The sequence below is a fragment of the Molossus molossus genome, unplaced genomic scaffold (genome assembly GCF_014108415.1).
Source record: "Molossus molossus isolate mMolMol1 unplaced genomic scaffold, mMolMol1.p scaffold_m16_p_12, whole genome shotgun sequence".
Taxonomy (NCBI): domain Eukaryota; kingdom Metazoa; phylum Chordata; class Mammalia; order Chiroptera; family Molossidae; genus Molossus; species Molossus molossus.
Window position 1 is genome coordinate 77,817,524 of NW_023425347.1, and position 18,217 is coordinate 77,835,740.

The 18,217-nt window shown below is 47.9% G+C and overlaps 2 protein-coding genes across 2 annotated transcripts; one reads left to right on the forward strand and one right to left on the reverse strand.

The window, feature by feature from the left end:
- Positions 1-11: 11 nt before the first annotated feature.
- Positions 12-8,866, reverse strand: DNALI1 (dynein axonemal light intermediate chain 1). The gene is made up of 7 exons (XM_036256455.1): positions 8,751-8,866; positions 7,859-8,004; positions 5,698-5,867; positions 4,243-4,421; positions 3,739-3,903; positions 1,653-1,727; positions 12-214 (listed from the first exon to the last, which is right to left on the reverse strand). The coding sequence occupies exons 1-6, from the start codon at positions 8,829-8,831 to the stop codon at positions 1,692-1,694; spliced, it is 777 nt and encodes a 258-aa protein (XP_036112348.1). The 5' UTR covers positions 8,832-8,866; the 3' UTR covers positions 12-214; positions 1,653-1,691.
- Positions 8,867-9,696: 830 nt separating this feature from the next.
- Positions 9,697-17,129, forward strand: SNIP1 (Smad nuclear interacting protein 1). Its single transcript, XM_036257457.1, has 4 exons — positions 9,697-9,986; positions 11,841-11,940; positions 13,219-13,820; positions 15,644-17,129. Exons 1-4 carry the CDS (start codon positions 9,760-9,762, stop codon positions 15,906-15,908), a joined length of 1,194 nt encoding a protein of 397 aa, XP_036113350.1. The 5' UTR covers positions 9,697-9,759; the 3' UTR covers positions 15,909-17,129.
- Positions 17,130-18,217: the final 1,088 nt, after the last annotated feature.

An 18,217-nucleotide genomic window follows, 5' to 3' on the forward strand; every position in this document is an offset into this window, starting at 1 on the left:
ATGCTGTTAGAAACTGTTTATTTTCTTCATGCCCGGTTGGCATTTTTAAAGCCACAGTGCATTCGTTCTGAGGTTTGACAGGCGACACCATTTACCAGTGCCAGTGAAAATAGAACGTCCCCTGCCGCATGGATTTCAGCGATGGAGTCCATTGGCACTTCCGACACGAGTCAGCCCTCTCGGTTCCTCCAGGGTGAAACTGTCACGTAAATGTCTGACAGAAACAAGGATGAGCTCTATGAAATGGGACGTGTGGTATTTCATTTGTACTGGCAATTAGTAATTTGGAACAGAAGCTGTTCGGAATAGAAGAATATAAAACAAAATTTCAAGGATGTAGTGTACATGGCCTAGGCTTTAAAATGTGAAGAAAAGCTACAGCAATTTCTGTGGTCCCTCATTCGTCTGGCAGGTGCCAGTTGGGACACGCACTCTACTGTCAGGAGTCGCAGCACGTAATCTCGGTGACCCGCATTCTTGCACATGAAAACGACAGAGCACAGACAGGTCATAGGGGGTCTCAGAACTCCTCAGGGCCCCAGACAAGGGTAGGAGCTGCCACTTCAAATTGGAGTAGTGACGGGTGCATTTGACTCGGCAGACGCAGCTCTTGTCTGGCGGACTGGAGTTCTCCAGGGAGCCTTGAAGCCCTAACCAGGACGGGTGGCAGGTCAGGGCGCCACTGCAGAGCCGTCTTCACCTCTCCGGGGGAGTGCAGAGCACGTGAGACTTGCCAGCTGAGGGAGTGTTAGTGAAGTCACTCAGCTTGCTGCCCAGCCGCACCCAGGGCTGCCCTGAACTAAAGGTGTTTGTAGTCTCCGTGTAGTCTGGGCCTACGAGACCAGAAGGGTCCTGAGCCTCCAGACTCGGAGCTGAACTTAGGAACAGTAAAATGCAGCTGCCTGCAGGCCATAACCTGGTCATTAATAATTCGAACTGCATGTAGGGTTTGGGCACCTCTCCTGTTGTTCATTAAACTGAGCTAGTTAGAGGGGGTGTAGGACCAGGTTTAATTTTCTGTAGAAGAAAGGGAACAATTGGTGTTGGGGTGGAAATGAGATGCAAGCAGCTCACAGTGGACACTGATGTGTAGTTCTTGCCAGAAAACATTTACTTTCTTACAAGCCATGGGTTTGACTCTGCCACCACCTGCTCACCTAGGCAGTCTGACACTGAGGAGGAAGGGTCCAGGTGACTTGCCGGCGGGGATCAGACAGCACAAACCCCATACTCTAAATTGAGCTACTAGGACTCTGTTGGAGCAGGGATGATGGAAAGACATCAAATAAGGGAGAGATGGGCCAGAGGAGCCCATGTTAAGGGACAAGACGAATTGTGGACCAGAAATGTGGGGACAGAAGCAGCTTCACTCGGCAAGTACAGTGATGGGAGCACTTTCTTCACCCAAGGGACACAGTAGAAAGGGGTGGATTCTAAGTCTTACTATTTGAGTCGGCACATCCCAAGGCCGGCCATATACTGAAACTGGGCTACATCACCTTCCATTGCCCAGCCAGGAGCCTGGCTGCCAGACTTAGGTGTTTCATGACACTGGGCCAATGGTGTGACTTCTGACAAATGTGTTGGTGGTGATCAGGGGCGGGTATGGCTTGTTCGTTCAGGAAACTAGCTTTTTATTAAAAAGGGCTTACGATGGGGGAGTAGTGCTTGTGCGACCCATATGGAAATTATCACTTCTTTGGTGCAATAATGCCTTCCAGTTGGGCCTGAAAAACAAAAACAAACTCCATTAATATTTGAAACTTGCAGTCTAACATAAATAACCAAGAGGTGAGAAAAGTCTCTGGGAAGGATGATCCCAATGCTGCCACTCCAAGCATTTTTTCCCCTTCGTTCCCAACTCCATATTTTCTAGATTAGCTGGTTTCTGGCTTGGCGTAGTCTTGCTGCGTTAGGAGAAACCAGAGCTGTCCTGGTTTCCATACAGTAATGGCTCAGTGCATAATATAAAGCATTGAAAAGGAAATTGAATAAAAGTTGTTGAAATAGTGGTTTTTCATGGCTCAGATTTCAGGCCTAAATATGTCTGCTATGTTAAACTTCGGGATCCTGGGAGCTGTGTGTTGGGACAAGAGGTTTGGGAAAACAGCAAATTTTCAGCCACTGAGACAATTGACACCCAATTAGAGAAAACTGCTACCAGTGAGTAGCGCGCTGTCAGTCTTACATGTAAAGCCGAAGACACTTGGGAGTCATTTGCTGTTTCTTTGGCAGCCAGAAACATAATTTACTATCATGGTGCATGGACAGATCTCTAAGTAGGTCTATCCTGGGGACTGCAAACACTGCTTTACTTGCAGTGTGGTTTTGAGCCAATAAAAATAACTCACTTCTAAGGAGTACTTCACCTTGGGGATTACAAGGTCGCTTGCAAATGTTAGATGCCAAGCTCTTCTGCTTTGCTCTTGCCGCCAGTACTCCAGGAGGAACCGAGGAACTTGGGCTTATGATAAAGGAGTGTGGCAGATAAGGGAGGCAGCTTCGGAGGCTGCTAAGTAAACGTGCACCTCTGCTGGTGAACTTTCTAGCTTTTCGTTTTTGTTAAACTCCGCAACAAGAAAATCTATGTTATCCTGCACTGGCTGTTAACACAAGCCCTTCTTTATCTCAAGTGCCTGCCTATCTTGTTTTGCAGTGCCAACAAGCCTGCCAGCCTCAAGAATGTCAGCTTTCTATGAGACTAGGGAGGAGAGAAGAAAAATTCAGGGACCACTTCTGTTCTGGCCAGGGCCTTGGGAGACAGCCACTTGGGAGTCAGGAGGCCATACAGCCAGAACAGTGGTTGTCAAATGTTAGCATCAGAATCACCTGGAGACCTTGTTGGAACAGAATGTTGGACCCCAACCCCAAAGTTCCCGATCCAGGAGATCTGGGGTGGGCCCAATCATCTGTATTCCTAACAGTTGCCAGGTGATAAGGATGATGCTTGTCTGGAACCCAACCCGAGGACATGCTTATTGATTTTAGACAGAGGGGCAGGGAGAGAGAGAAACATCAATTAGTTGCCTCCCATACATGCCCCGACCAGGGACCAAACCCACAACTTTTCGGTGTGCAGACGACACTCCAACCAACTGAGCACACCAACCAGCGCTGGAACCCAACCTCTGAGAGCCTTTGGACCAGACAACCTGGAGTTTCAGAGGCCTGGCCCCTGCCCACCCCTCTTCTTACCTAGCCCTGCTCCCCTTCCCTTCAGCTCAGCTGGATAAAAGTATATATCCGCAAGAGTGCTTTGAGGGAAAACAGGTACACCGAGTTTCTCTGACCACACACCTGGGGAAGGTTTCTGATTTGAAATGGTTCTTCCCTCTCAAAGGGCCTTCCCGGCCCACCCCAAATGCAGGGCCTCGGAGGGGACTGAGTGCAGGCTCAGATGACCAGCACCCATGGGAAAGAAGTTCCATTTTTTGCCATATCCTCCTCTCCAGAAGATGGGCAACCTTCATCCGAGAGGGGAAAACCTCCGCTGGAGAGCCAAGCTGGGGGGCATGGGGATTCAGAGTTGTGATTAGAGCCTCCTCCAGAACCGGATGGATGGAGAATCTGGGTAATGACTCTCATCCTCCCCACCCCAAGTCAGCTTCCGTTACTCCTGGGCAGCACATGTGGACAAGTATTTAACACCATCCATAGGAAAAGGAACCGAATGCCTGGCCTGCGCGACAGGGAGGGCAGGTGGGCGAGCACCTCCACCTGGGCCTGCGCGACCATTACCTTCAGCTGCTGGTTCGTCCGCTTGAGGAACTGAATCTCCTCATTGTGCTTCTTCTCCTCCACCTGTCTCCTCTCACTCTCCCTCTTCTCCGTGGCCTCACACTTTGCCTTCTGCTCGTTCACTTGCCTCTCCAAGTCTCTCTTTTCCGTTTCTAATTCTGCAATCTAAGGACAGAACCCCCAGTCATCCTGGGACATTGCCAAGGGGGGCGGGGGGGGGGGGGACTTGAGTGCCTGGGTGGAGGGGACCTGCAACACAGCTGTCCAACCCAAGACATTGCCAGGGTCTGTACTGCCACCCTGTGGGAGGTCAGTGCCTGGCATGGCACGTCCAAGAGGAGACAACCCTGCCATGACCAGGCTGGCCCTTACACTCTGAACCAAGGGTCCTCACTGAGGTGATGGAAAGCACCCTAGGAGGCCAGAAGTTAGTGCCAGAATGACAACCACGTGGCCCCGAGACAGAAGAGTGATAGGGCCAAGGCTCGTGTAAACCCCACTCACTTTCCTCTCCATGTCTGACTTCCCCTGCTCAGCCTGCAGCGCCTTTCTCATGCCAAACGCCACGCTGCTCTCATACAAGGTCTGGTAGGCAGCGATGGTCATGCGGATCTCGTCTCGGACTCGCAGCAGCAGCAGCCCCCTCTCCGCACAGTTGATGGTGACCTCACGAATCAGCTCATCTTCCAATGCACACATCGAGGTCAGAGAAGGCAGGCAGGAGGGGAAATGCACCGTTTCTATTGCAAACCACCCTTCCTACTGGGAAGGGTGCTAAGGTGTGTCCTCCTCACTTGGAGACAGATCTCAGCAAGGGGCCTTCAGTGGTCCCAGGAACCTTGCCATGAAGCCACTGCTCTGAACTTGGCACTTGGGAGGATAGGCAAGCCCAGGGCAGAGGGAGACACGCCCCAGGTTTGTCTGCAGCATGAGGCCCCTCTCTTCCAGCCTCAGCCAAGACCTGGGTACTATTAAAAGAAATGCGACTTTTCAACTTGAAGATGGTGGGTGCTTTAAAGCAGCTGGGAAACCCTACGTGTCTCCTTGGCTGGACTGGTTTGGGGCTGGAAACAGCATCGTTTAGAGCTGGCCCACCCATCCCCTCCATGAATGCTGGCCTGGAGGGCCAACCATAATCACACTCAGTGCGCAGGGAGCCCGTGGCCCCTGCGGCTGCCTCAGGGTTTGGAGGTGGTTTGCGTGTCTGAGTCCACATGGGCCAGTGACATTGGGCTGGAGGACAGCCACTTCACACTGGCACTTGAGGAGGCAGAGCTTAAATCCCCGTGTCTGTCAGTGAACTACAAATTACTCTGAAATGTTTTCTGGACCAAGGGCCAGATACTGATGGATGGATATAAATATAAAACATTAATTTTTCTGATTTAAAAATTAACACACGCTTGCCCTGGCCGGTTTGGCTCAGTGCTTAGAGCATCTGCCCTCGGACCAAAGGGTCTCGGGTTTGATCCCGGTCAAGGGCACGTACCTGGGTTGCAGGTTCGATCCCCAGCCCAGGTTGGGGTCATGCAGGAGGCAACCAAGCGATGTGTATCTCTCACATCAATGTTTCTCTCTCTCTCCCTTTCACTCTATCTAAAAATCAATGGAAAAATATCCTCAGGTGAGGATTAACAAAAATTAACACATGCTTATTATAGAAATCTTTGAAAAAACAAATATTTAAAATGGAAGTTCTCATTTACTCCAAACATCTGCTAAGAGATGAGGAACAGGTTGTCAGATTGACTGGTAAGTGGAGGCACTGGTGGGAGAGGTGGGGCTGGGGGGAGAGAGTGCGTTTAGCAGATGCTGCATGAGACAGGTAGAGGGCACAGGTGACTCCAGGACAGGGTGGGCTCCAGCTCAGGGATACTCAGAGCTCGGGGCTGTGCTGAAGGGGAAGGGAAAGAGGCAGTAGAGTACAGTGCACCCTCCCCCACTCCCCAGGCCACTCACCAAAACACTGTGAGTAGAGCTCCCTGCGGACAGGGCAGATGCCAGTCTCCCTGGCCTGCCGCTGCTGCAGCTTGAGGTCCAGCTGTTCCTGGAGGTGCACCACATCCATCCTGGTGCTGGGGGTGCTGGACACCTGCTGGATCCATAGCTGTGTGTCTTCCACCCACTCCCTGCAGCACAGACACAGCCAGGCTGAGCGAAACCCACTACCAGAGAGGGTCCTCAGGACATGAGTAGAGATGGCCCTTTGAGCTCTCTGCCTGAGCAGGAATGAGGGGCAGCTCTGTCACCAACCCACCAGAGTCCTCCCTCCCTCCCTCTTCATTGGGGAGTGTGCAACTCCAAAGCCATAACCACTAAGCTGCTCCTTAGGGCCCCTACCTTGGGATTGGGCAATCTCCACTCTCCTACCACCCTCTGTGAAATTATCACCCATGTTCCAGATCTTACCCTCCTAATGTGTTAAGGACAAATTTATGGTTGTTGCTTGATCTGAACAGAACGCCCAGTGGGAATTGCCCACTGACTTGTGGGGTGGAGACACAGGGCACTATATACCTGTGCCAATCAGAAAGAGGCAATATGTATACAGGGAGGAGGGGGAGTTCCTGAAGGCGTGTAGCCCCTCATAGTAAACCCTGTGTCAGAGGCAGGGCCAGGTCTGGAATCATGAGGCGGGAGCCTAAGGGCAGAACCTCCATCAGGGAGAGGACGTCCATGCATTGGTGGGAGGGAATCCACAGAGGAATCATCCCCTCCCCTTTTTTTGACTTCCGTCTCAAAGGAGATTGCAGCCTCTCCTTTTTTTTTTTTCTTTATTGATTTTTAGAGAGAGATGAAGGGAGAGGGAGAAAGAGACAGAAACATCAATGAAAGAGAACATCGATTGGCCGCCTCCTGCATGCCTCCCACTGGGGATTTGGCCCACAACCTGGGAATGTGCCCTGACTGGGAATCGAACTGGCGACCTTTTGGTGCATGGGTCGACACTCAACCACTGAGCCACACCAGCCAGGTGCAGCCTCTCTTTTCATTGTAGCCTTAAAAATTGTGCTGTCGACTTATTTCATAAAATAGTTGAAAAGGCATGTCAGACAGTGATACATGTAGCTGCAGAAGAAAGCAGTGGGGTAAGAGGATCATGAAGGGACAAGGTGCTCTTTTATAAGGATTCTCAAGGAAGGCCTCCTTGAGGAAATGGCACCTGAGCAAGACCTGAGTGAAGCAAGGAAGGGAACCTGGGGAAGAGTATCCTTGGCGGTAAGAATAACAGTTGTCAAGGCCCTGAGGTGGAAGAGTGAAGTGCTTCAGAAGTAGCCAGCAGAGGCTCCTGTGGCATTAGCATAGTGAACATGAAAAAGCGTAACAGGTGATAAGATCACAGGTATATTGGGGCCAGATCATGCCAGATCTTCCAGATCACTGTAAGGACTTTGGATTTTCGTCTGAGTAGAATGGGAAGCCATTAGGGTTCTGGCAGAAGCCTGGCATGATCTGGTTTATGATTTGGGGGCTGTGTGGAAGATAGATTGTAGAGGCAGAGTGGAAGCCAAGTTTTCGGATGGGAGGCCACTGCAGTGGTACAGGTGACAAACAGTGACTACAAACAAGATGGTGGAAGCAGAGGTGGTGAAAGTGGTCAGGTTTGGGATATAATTTGAAGGCAGAGCCAAAAGAAATTGATAAAGAGTAGAATTTGTGATGTGAAAGACCAAAGGGGAGGAGAGGTGGCCTGAGCCCCTAGTAGAAAGAGAAGACTAGGGATGAGAAGGTTGGGGGAAGGAAGAAATTGTGAGTTCAGACATGTTGAGTTTGAGGTGTCTATTAACATCTTCATGAAGGTAATGAGGAAGTAGTAGAATATATGGGCCTGGCGTTTAGAGGGGAGGACAGGGCTGGAAATATACATTTGGGAGCCATCAGCATACAGATGGTATTAAAAGCCATGAGCACTCTGGAAATGGGGTAGATGGAGAACAAGGTAGACCCACTTTCCCAGAATCCAGCCATCGGTAAGCTCTAGGAGTTCTGAGACACTGGGAGGAAATCTCAGCCAGGAACAGAGACAGCATACCTCTTTCCACATTCCCAGGTTCTGGGATGCAAGAGCCTGGGCCTTCTAGCCGCTACTCTTGCTTTTTTTTGTTGTTGTTGTTTTTACCTTGGGGGCAGGATGGCATTCAAGACTTCTTCTGCCTGCTTTGTAGGATCTGGGACACAGGAAGTTGAGGAGAGCTTGGTCTTGGGTGGCTGTGGGACTAGACCTGAGGGTCCAGGTTGCTGGGGACTGACTTTCAATGGTCGAGCCTGGGAAAAAGGGACAAATTAGGGCAGGAGGTGATTCAGACACTAAGCTCCACACATTCTGGCCCTTGCTCCAGATCTCCCACACACCCTTCCCCCATTTCCAGCTCACTTTCCCCATCTGTCTTCTCATCAGAAGTTATGTCTCAGAGCTAAAGGGAGCCATGAAGAGTCTCTGGTCCCACCCCAATCCAATGCTTGTATCTCTTTGAACCTATGTTTCTTTTTAATTTTTTTTCTTTATTGATATTAGAGAGGGAGGAAGGGCAAATGAGAGGGAGAGAGAAACATCGATGAGAGAACATCAATTGGCGGCCTCCTGCTTGACCCCCACTGGGGATCAAGCCCACAACCTGGGAATGTCTTGACCGGGAATCGAACCGGCGGTCTCCTGGTGCATGGGTCGACGCTCAACCACTGGGCCACACCAGCCGGGCTTGAACCTATCTTTCTAGCCCGGGTGCTCAGGCCTCTGCTTTCACTACCAGATCTATTATTGGACCTCCCTACCATGAAAAACAGCCCCATTCATCTCCGTGACTTCTTTCCCCATCCTAAATCTACCCCCTTGAGTCGCCCAACATCCAGGCTTCTGGTGCGGCTCTCCCACCCTCCTTTCCGCATCCCAATTCCCTTTACTTCCAGTTGCTTCAGCCTCCATCCCTCGGGACTCCGCATCCTCAGGGCGGGCATCTGTCTTTCCCCGACCGAGCTTCCGGGCTCCCCCGCCCCCTGAGACCGGTCCTTACCTTAGGGCTCCGTTTCTCCGTGTTCCGGCTCACCAGCACCGGAGTGTCATACTTGAGCAGAGAGTCCGCGGGGGGTATCATGGCGACTGCGCGTAGCCCAGCGGAGGGCCCTCCAGGCCCGGCCTTGTTTACCGTCACTATGGAAACCTCTTCCTCTAGCCTTCAGGCATGGGCGGGGCTTCGAAGTTGGGCGGGGCCCGCAGCGCTGGGGTTTCTGTCTGCGCCGCCTTCCGGAGACGTTCTCCTGCGCTCAGCTGGGCGGGCTTCCAGCTGCCGGCTCGCTCGCGTACTCCTGGAAGCAGGGAAGGCAGAGGCTCGAGTTCCTGCGCCGCGCCTAGCTCGCGATTTGAATGAGGTGGCAGATCACCTTCTCTGACCCCCTATTTTTCATCTGCAGAGTGGGAGTCATAGAGGAAGGCCTCTGGAGTCCCCAGGATTTAAAAAGCATTTGTTTTTAATTAAGTGGGGAAATGACAACATAACGGTTCAAGAATAGAGGGCCAATGCTACTAATTTGCCCAACCACCTATGATTGCATTTCCTTCCTTCTTTCCTTCGTATTTCCAAACGTAAATGTAAACACGATTTGCGCACAATTTTGTAACCTGCTTCTTTCGTTTCACGTCTGGGTCTTGTTTTGTCATAATCAAGTTTGTAGATAGCATTGCAAATGGTGATATGACATCCACCAGGTGGCTAAACAATTCCCTAATGCTGGGTATTTAGGTTGTCTCCTTGTTTAGGGATTACTAATGACGCGGCAACAGCCTTGGGCGTACCTTTTCCCCAGAAGTTTGTTTTTGAAACTTAAAACCCCCGCCACCCGGGCCGCGTCACGACGGCCCCGCCCACAAGAGACTCGTGGTCACGTGTCTACCCTCTGCCCCGCGAGGGTTTCTGGGAGAGCGTGCACCCCAGAAGCGGAAGTCCGAGGGCCCCGCACGTCATTTCCTTTCTACGAGCGGGGTGCAACGGACGAGTTTTCCCTTCGCTCCGCGGAGATCTCAGCATGAAGGAGGTGAAGAGCGAGCGGGAGCGGGGGAGCCGGCGAAGGCACCGGGACGAGGACGTCGTGGCGGCGGCGGCGGCGGTGGTGGTGAAGCAGGAGCGCCTCAGCCCGGAGGCCGCGCCTCCCGTTCACCGCCGCCAGGACTCCTCCGGTGGCAGCGCGTCCCCGCCCGCCGGCGAGCCCGGCCGCCCTGGTCACCGCGGGAACCGAGCCCAGAGACGGAGCCGGTGAGTGGGAAGCAGCCGGGGTGGACAGGGCTAGCGTTAGAAGCACACCCAGGATGCCGAGCGCAGCGGCTTGGACTTCAGCCTACGGCGGTGGAAGTGAGCCGGTGATGCTCGTGTGATTGTTTACCTGTCACTGGCGTTGTAGCTGAGCGTTAAGGGCCTAATGGACAGGATCCCGCCCCTTCTCTGTGTGCCCAGCACTAAGCTGAGTAAGGCTCAGGGGATAGCAATGATTATTTAAGTTGAAATGAAATGTTTTCCCCATCTGCCTGCAAGTGGAGTGCGGGTGGTGTCTTTCCAGTTATCTGCCCCAAAAGGTTTCCACATCGAGGGCCTAGGGGATCTACCTGATAGAACTTCTGGGAAAAAATTGTCTCTTGCTAGACTCGTTTATTTGTTCATTCAACATAGTTTTACTGAATATCTATTATGTGCTAAAGACTGCTCTAGGTACTGAGGCTGAAAGGGTGAACAAAATAGATGGTTAGTGTTCCTAGGTAGCTCTCAGTTGATTAGAACTTGTCCCGATCCACCACGGTTTCTGGTTTGATCCTTGGTCAGGGCATATACAAGAGTCAACCAGTGAGTGTATAAATGAGTGGAACAACAAATCGCTGTCTCTCTCTTTCCCCTTCCCTCTCCCTCCTCTCCTCCTCTTTCCTCTTTAAAAAAAAAAAAAAGGTAGATGGTTATTACTCTCTGGAATTGATGTCCTCCAACCCTAAGATAAAATAACTAGCAAATAAAGAAAATAGTTTCAGTTAGTAACAAATGTTAGGCTATAGGTTAAAACAGTAATGTGATAGAGATTGGAGGGAAGTAGGAGAAGACCTCTCTGAAAAGGTGACATTTGAGCTGAGACCTGAATGGTAAGACTAATCCAGCCTTGTAAAGGGTCCAGGTAGGGGAAACAAATGTGAAGAGCTTGTGTTGGAATTGTGATTGTTTGTTTATATATATATGTATGTATATAATTTACCGGTTTTAGAGAAACATTGATTTGTTCCATATATTTATGCATTCATTAGTTATTCTTTTTTTTTTTTTTTATCCTCACCCGAGGACATTTTTCCATTTTTTGTTCAGATAGAGCGGGAGGGAGAGAGAGAGAGAGAGAAACATTGACGTGAAAGGGACACATCGAGTGGCTGCCACCCGCACGACCCAACCAGGGCCGGGGACAAACTGCAACCAAGGTACGTGCCCTTAGCGGGAACCGAACCCGTCTCTCTGGACCGCAGGCCGATGCTCTAACCGCTGAGCAAAACCGGCCAGGGCTCATTAGTTATTCTTGTTGTGTGTCCTGACCAAGGATGGAACCCAAAATCTTGGGGTATCGTGATGTGCTAACCAACTAAGCTACTGTTTTAAAAAGAAAAGAAAAAAAGTGTAGTGATCAAGGAGAGTAGTTGGAATGAGATAGGAAAGAGAGGAAGGAGACAGAGCTAGAGGACTTGCTGTTGAATTGAATGTGATAGTGGAGGAGGGGTGTGGAGAGCTGTTGATGAGGAAAAAAAGAATCAAGGATGACTTCTAGATTTTTGGTTTGAGGAGCAGGGTGTATGGTGGTGTCACTTACTGAGATGGCAAAGACTGAGAGGGGAAAGGTTTTGAGGGGTTGGGAATCAAGAGTTATCTTAAGTGAGAGAAGGTTTGGTAGGCAGTTATGTCTGTGGGTTGGCAACTCAGGGGAGACGTTAGTCTAGGAAGGTGAAGCTCCTGACAACTAAAGTGTGAAAAGCAGAGACCTTCACAAATGTGGTGTTTGTGTGGTAGGTAAGCCTGATATTTGAAAGTAATTTATATGTGGGGAGGGAAATGGAGATAAAATCCTGTGTACCATTCTCTTAACAGGTCTCCAGCCAAAAAGAAAAAGTCTTCAGGGAGAAAAAGCAAGTCTCCTCGGAGTAATAGAAGCCGAAGTCCTCACCACTCAACAGTCAAAGTGAAGCAGGTAAGTGGATTCAGGTGTTTTGATGCTCAGTCCAAATCTAGAGCCTTACCATCATAGCTCAGGTGTTGTGTACGTATTCACTTGTACCTGCAGAGGGCTTTTCTCCAAACTTGGTGGGCTTTTTCCCTGCTTGTTTTGTTAAATGAAACTTTTTATTTTGAGATAATTGTTGATTGACATGCAGTTGTAAAAATAATACAGGCATGTACTCTTTGGTGAAGACATTTTTGCATTTATCTTCAGACAGAGCAGGAGGGAGAGAGAGAGGAAAAGAGAACATCGATGTGAGAGAGACTTATCGACTGGCTGTCACCCACACAACGCCAACTGGGGCCAGGGACAAATTGTAACCGAGGTACGTGCCTTTAGCGGAAACTGAACCCGAGTCTCTCTAGTCCACAGACCGACGCTCTGACCATTGAGCCAAACTGGCCAGGGCCAGCCATATACTCTACCATGTTTCTCTTGGTGGTGACATCTATACAGTCAAGATATAAAACATTTTCATCACAAGGATCCCTCATGTTGTCCTTGTATAGTCACACTCACTCCCTTCCCTTCCCACTTTTACCCTCATTTCTGGCAACTGCTCATCTGTTCTCCATTTCTATAATTTTGTCACTTCGGATCTTACATGTCTTTTTTTATTTTTATTGATATTAGAGAGGAAGAGGGATGGAGAGAAAGAAACATTGATTGGTTGCCTCCTGTACATGCCCCAACCTGGGACTGAATCCACAACCTGGGTATGTGCCCTGACTGGGAATTGAACCAGGACATTCCGGGTGCATGGTATGATGCTCCAACCAAGTGAGCCCCACTGGCCAGGGCAGAGCTTACATATGTCTTAAAGTGTATTCCTAGGTATTGAATAATTTTTGTTACTGTTGAAATGAGGTATTTTAACATTACTATTACATTCTTATTTTTGGCATAAGAGAAAACTAGCTTTTTCTTTACACGTTTATTCTGTACATGACTAGTTAACTCTCTTTGTTAATTCTTTTTTCTGTATGTGTCCCCCTTTAAGTTTGCCTGCAAGTACTCATGTTTCTAGGGCTCTGAACATGGGCTTGCACTCTAGAGCTATAATTGGGCAACAGCATGGGATATACAGTCAGTGTGGCCTTGCACGGAAACAGCCACCACTGATAACCTTATTTCTGTGGGACGTTTTGCCCTTGGATGCCAGACTCCAAATCACACATGACTTTTTGAATGCAGCTTGTTCATAGATTGTGGACTGCCTTGAATTTACTGAATCTGTTCAAATTTCAGGAACGGGAGGATCATCCCCCCCGGAGAGATCGGGAAGATCGGCAGCACCGGGAAGCATCAGGACAGGAACACCGGCGAGCTAGGAACAGTGACCGAGACAGGCACAAGGGCCACTCCCATCAGAGGAGAACCTCTAACGAGAGACCTGGGAGTGGGCAGGCTCAGGGACGTGATCGAGACCTTCAGAACCTGCAGGCTCAGGAAGCAGAGCGGGAGTTTTATAATGCCCGAAGACGGGAGCATCGCCAAAAGAATGAAGTTAGTACCAGCGGTAATGAGTCTCAGGAGCTGGCTCCTCCACCTGGTGGCAACAACAAAAACAAAGAGGTGCCCGTTAAGGAAAAGCCAAGCTTTGAACTTTCTGGGGCACTTCTTGAGGACACCAACACCTTCCGAGGTGTAGTCATTAAATATAGTGAGCCCCCTGAAGCACGTATCCCTAAGAAACGGTGGCGTCTCTACCCCTTTAAAAATGACGAGGTGCTTCCAATCATGTACATCCATCGACAAAGTGCTTACCTCCTGGGACGACACCGCCGAATTGCAGACATTCCAATCGATCATCCCTCTTGTTCAAAGCAGCACGCCGTCTTTCAGTATCGGTAAGTACATTTGGAGAAAAACTCAAGTGTGAGCAGGAGCTAGTGTCTTAAGTTAGGATTACTAAGTTTTGTGTGCATGCATGTGCAAAAAGATCCATACCCCTCATAGCTAATGTTCATCTTAAGAACTATTCCTCTAACTGCCCTTTGAATAATCACTTATATTTGTTTAAGAACATTGAAATTGGTGTTGGGAATCCTGCCACTGCCATTTATCAAGTATTTGACCTGGGACAAGCCACTCTCTGGGTCTCAGTTTCTACCTGCCTCACAGGGCTATTATGAGGGTGAAATGGAAATACAATTGAGAATGCCTGGCTTATGTGTTGGTTGCATCTGTATCTTGACAGTTTGCATAGTGTACCTGTTATTGTTTGATCCTTACAACAGTCCTGTGATGCAGATCACATGGGTACTAATATTCCCATCTGACAGGTGAGAAGACTACAATTCAGCAGAGCCAAGTGACTTGCCTAATAAATGATCACAGTAGTAGAACTCTGGCTCCCTTATCTCTGAAGTCCACATCTGCTTTATTTCCATTGGGACAGGAGATAAAATAAATGGAAATATAGATGAAAGAAGCATTGTATTAATTGCAAATAACAACAAAGATGTATTTTCTGAACTATGGCAAGAAGCCTTGAATTCTGCATTTTAAGCTTATATTTTATTTTTATTGATTGATTGATTTTAGAGAGAGGAAGAGGGTGGGGGGAGAGAGAGAGAGAGAAACATCAAATGTTCCAATTAGTTATGTATTCATTGGTTGATTCTTGCATGTGCCCTGATGGGGAATCAAACTACCAACCTTAACATATCAGGACAAACTGTTCTCACAATTGAGCCACCTAGCTAGGGCCTACATTTTTTTTTATTTTTTTATCCTCACCCGAGGACATTTTTGCATTTTTTGTTCAGACAGAGCGGGAGGGAGAGAGAGGAAGAGAGAGAGAGGGAAACATCGATGTGAAGGGACACATCGAGTGGTTGCCACCCGCACAACCAACCAGGGCCGGGGACAAACTGCAACCGAGGTACGTGCCCTTAGCGGGAACCGAACCCGGGTCTCTCTGTACCGCAGGCCGACGCTCTAACCGCTGAGCCAAACCGGCCAGGGCGCTAGGGCCTACATTTAAGCTTTTGATATACCATGAATTTCCCACCCATCAGGTACCAGTTCTCACCTTTTTACTAAGTATTATTTAACTTGCTCCTAATTTCTAGGTTTAAGGCCATGCCGTCCCCTTGATTTCTTAGAGTTTGAATTTGAACTGTGTTAAAGCCAGGTTATTGACCATATCTAGACTGTGTTAGCAAAAAGCTGGGTGATATGAGGCAGGATTTGGCTCATAGTTTTCTCTTTTTCCTTTTGTATTGAATTTATTGGGGTGACATTGGTTAATACAATTATATAGGTGCAGGTGTACAATTCTAATTTTTTTTTAATCCTCACTTGAGGATATTTTTCCATTTATTTTTAGACAGAGTGGAAGGGAGAAAGGAGGAGGAGGAGAGAGAGAGACACATTGATTGGTTGCCTCCTGATGACCCCGATTGGGGCCAGGGATCAAACTTGCAACCCAGGTACGTGCCCTTGACTGGGAATTGAACCCGAAACTCTTCAGTCCACAGGCTGATGCTCTAATCACTGAATAATACAGGCCAGAGCTCAGGTGTACAGTTCTATAATATATCTTCTGTATATTGTATTGTGTGTTTACTACCCCAAGTCAAGTCTTCTTTCATCACCATTTATTCCCTCTATACCCTCCTCTACCTACCCTCACCCCCCTTAGGTTTTTCTCTTTTATCTCTTCTAGGCTTGTGGAATACACCCGTGCTGATGGGACAGTTGGCCGCAGGGTGAAGCCCTACATCATTGACCTTGGCTCAGGCAATGGAACGTTCTTGAACAACAAGCGCATTGAGCCACAGAGATACTACGAACTGAAGGAAAAAGATGTACTTAAATTTGGGTTCAGCAGCAGAGAGTATGTTCTGCTTCATGAGTCCTCTGACACCTCTGAAGTAGACAGGAAAGAAGATGAGGATGACGAGGAGGAGGAGGAAGTATCTGACAGCTAGCAAACTAATAAACAACCTGAACTCATGAGAGACCTTTCCTTTCTGCGAAGGCTTTGTGATTGACTCAAGAGCACCGTGGTGCTCTTTGTAACGCCTCTTATTGCCTTAAGTCTTTCCTCGTTTGCTGACCAGCTTGTGTTATAATGTAAGAAAACTGACTTATGTTTGTTTGAACTTTTTTTTTCTGTGGCCCATTAGCCACTTGCCTGTGGGCATATGTTTTCAGAACAGTCTCACCAACACATCGTGTTTTCATAGAAGCATTGTGGCTTTAGTTGGTGCTTTCAGAACTGCTGCCTAGGAAACTAGAAACCCTTGGCTAAATGGGAATTGTGGCTTGTTCTCTTGGTACAGTTAACTTTATTTATAGGCTTTGTGGACTGAGTTTTTGTTTTTGTTTCTGGGGCAAATCCCTTAACAGAACTTTTCTTAGCTTTGGTTATCACCAAAACAGCCTCCAGTATATACCAAAGCTTTGACTTGGTTGAGCTCTTGAGTCACAGAAGTTGATTTTGCACTTCTTTTTTTGGGAATTTACCACATGACCTCATTATTAAGTGTTGGACTTAAAGAGATGCTTTACGGAGCCTGCTTAAGCATTTGACTGTACAGGAAGATCATGACTACTGCCAGTGGGTGCTGACTTAATGTCACGGAAGGCTGAAATGATCAAGGATCTGTTTCCCGTGAGAGAATTCTGATTTCTCCATGGAGCATGTACATAACAATTTTGATCATCTTATGTTCTTCAACTTTGCATTTTTATTCATATGACCTCTTTTCTTCCTCTTTTGAAAAACATACTATCATTTAGGTGGCAGGGTCTTTGCTTTATTCTCACAACATATGTACATGTCTAAAGGAGGTTGTGTAGTTTATGTATTTCATCTTTTTAAAAACATTCAGAGGTTGTATTTACCTTCCCAAGGCTGGAAAGCATGGGGATTGCCCAATTTCCACTAAAGGAATCTGTGTAAGTAGAAAATTCATAACTGCTTACATATATAGTGTGTATATATGTATATATATAATTGTGTGTGAAAGAGCTGCATACTGATTTTCACATGAGAATGTTTTGTGATGTAAATGTAATACTACATTATAGGCAAAGGCCTCCCTGCATTTGAAGAGCAGGTTTTCGTTTATATGTATTTTTGAGATAAAATAATAATAATAAAATTTGTAAATATAGCCCCATCTCTTGGCAAGTGAGTGTTGGTCCTACTGAAGCAGCAGTGTTTTCTGAATTGGCAGTGAAGGGATTTTCCTTCCCAGAATAGTCAGAGTTGGGGAAGAATAGTCATAGGGGGCCTAGCAATTTATCCCTGTCCTCACTAATTCACCCTCAGGTGGTGATGGGGGTGTGGGGTGGAGAGAAAGGAGACATGATACAACTCAATCATTGCTACTGCTAACTATTCCTCTTGGGTTGAAACTTAGTATACTATTAGATTGTCTTCTATATGTTGTTTTTCCATTAAGGTCTCATACCCATGTGTACTTAGGGGAGCAGCTGACTAATATTTACTCAAAAAAAAAAAAAGAAAAGATCCTATTTGAAGAGTGAACACTTAATAAGCTTAGTAAGATGAAAGGTTAGATGAAGGGAAGCTATAACCAGGTAAGAGCAGTTACCATCCCCGCACTGTGTTCTACATGGGTTACTGTAATGGCTCTTTTTTCCTATTTTGGTATGTGCCATAGATCACATATTACATATGTGCATGTCTAAAAGGTGGGCTTTATTGTGATGGATTTTTCTGTTGATCCAGACTGATGATGGTTTTGTCTTTTAGGGATTAGGCACTTATCTGGCATCTCCCTCCAAGGCCTCCTTGTGCTATTACTGCTTCCTGGAGGCGTTGGGCTTTGCTTAAACACCATCCTGGTGGGCACTGTGATAGATGACCATTTTGCCTACATTTTTCTTTTTGTTTTTTTTATCCTCACCCGAGGACACATTTCCATTTTTTGTTCAGATAGAGTGGAAGGGAGAGAAAGGAAGAGAGAGAGAGAGAGAAACATCCACGTGAAAGGGACACATTGAGTGGCTGCCACCCGCACAACCAACCAGGGCCGGGGACAAACCGCAACCGAGGTAAGTGCCTCTAGCGGGAACCGAACACGGATCTCTCTGGACCGCAGGCCGACGCTCTAACCGTTAAGCCAAACCGGCCAGGGCTTGCCTACATTTTTCAATAAGAAGTCCCAATTGTGTAGTAAACTTTTGCTTCCTGGGTTAAGAAATTCATCCAAGTATCTAGGAAGGTGCTCCCCCTCCTGTTTTCTTTTCCTTTTTTTAAAGAAAG

Excerpts from the sequence above, each read along its gene's own strand:
- DNALI1 (XM_036256455.1), bottom strand. The coding sequence starts at position 8,831 with ATGATACCCCCCGCGGACTCTCTGCTCAAGTATGACACTCCGGTGCTG. Across the intron at positions 5,868-7,858 it reads AATGCCATCCTGCCCCCAAG|GGAGTGGGTGGAAGACACAC; the intron begins GTAAAAACAACA and ends TCTGTGCTGCAG. Across the intron at positions 1,728-3,738 it reads GGACGAACCAGCAGCTGAAG|GCCCAACTGGAAGGCATTAT; the intron begins GTAATGGTCGCG and ends TTTGTTTTTCAG.
- SNIP1 (XM_036257457.1), top strand. The coding sequence starts at position 9,760 with ATGAAGGAGGTGAAGAGCGAGCGGGAGCGGGGGAGCCGGCGAAGGCAC. Across the intron at positions 9,987-11,840 it reads CGAGCCCAGAGACGGAGCCG|GTCTCCAGCCAAAAAGAAAA; the intron begins GTGAGTGGGAAG and ends TTCTCTTAACAG. Across the intron at positions 11,941-13,218 it reads CAACAGTCAAAGTGAAGCAG|GAACGGGAGGATCATCCCCC; the intron begins GTAAGTGGATTC and ends TTCAAATTTCAG.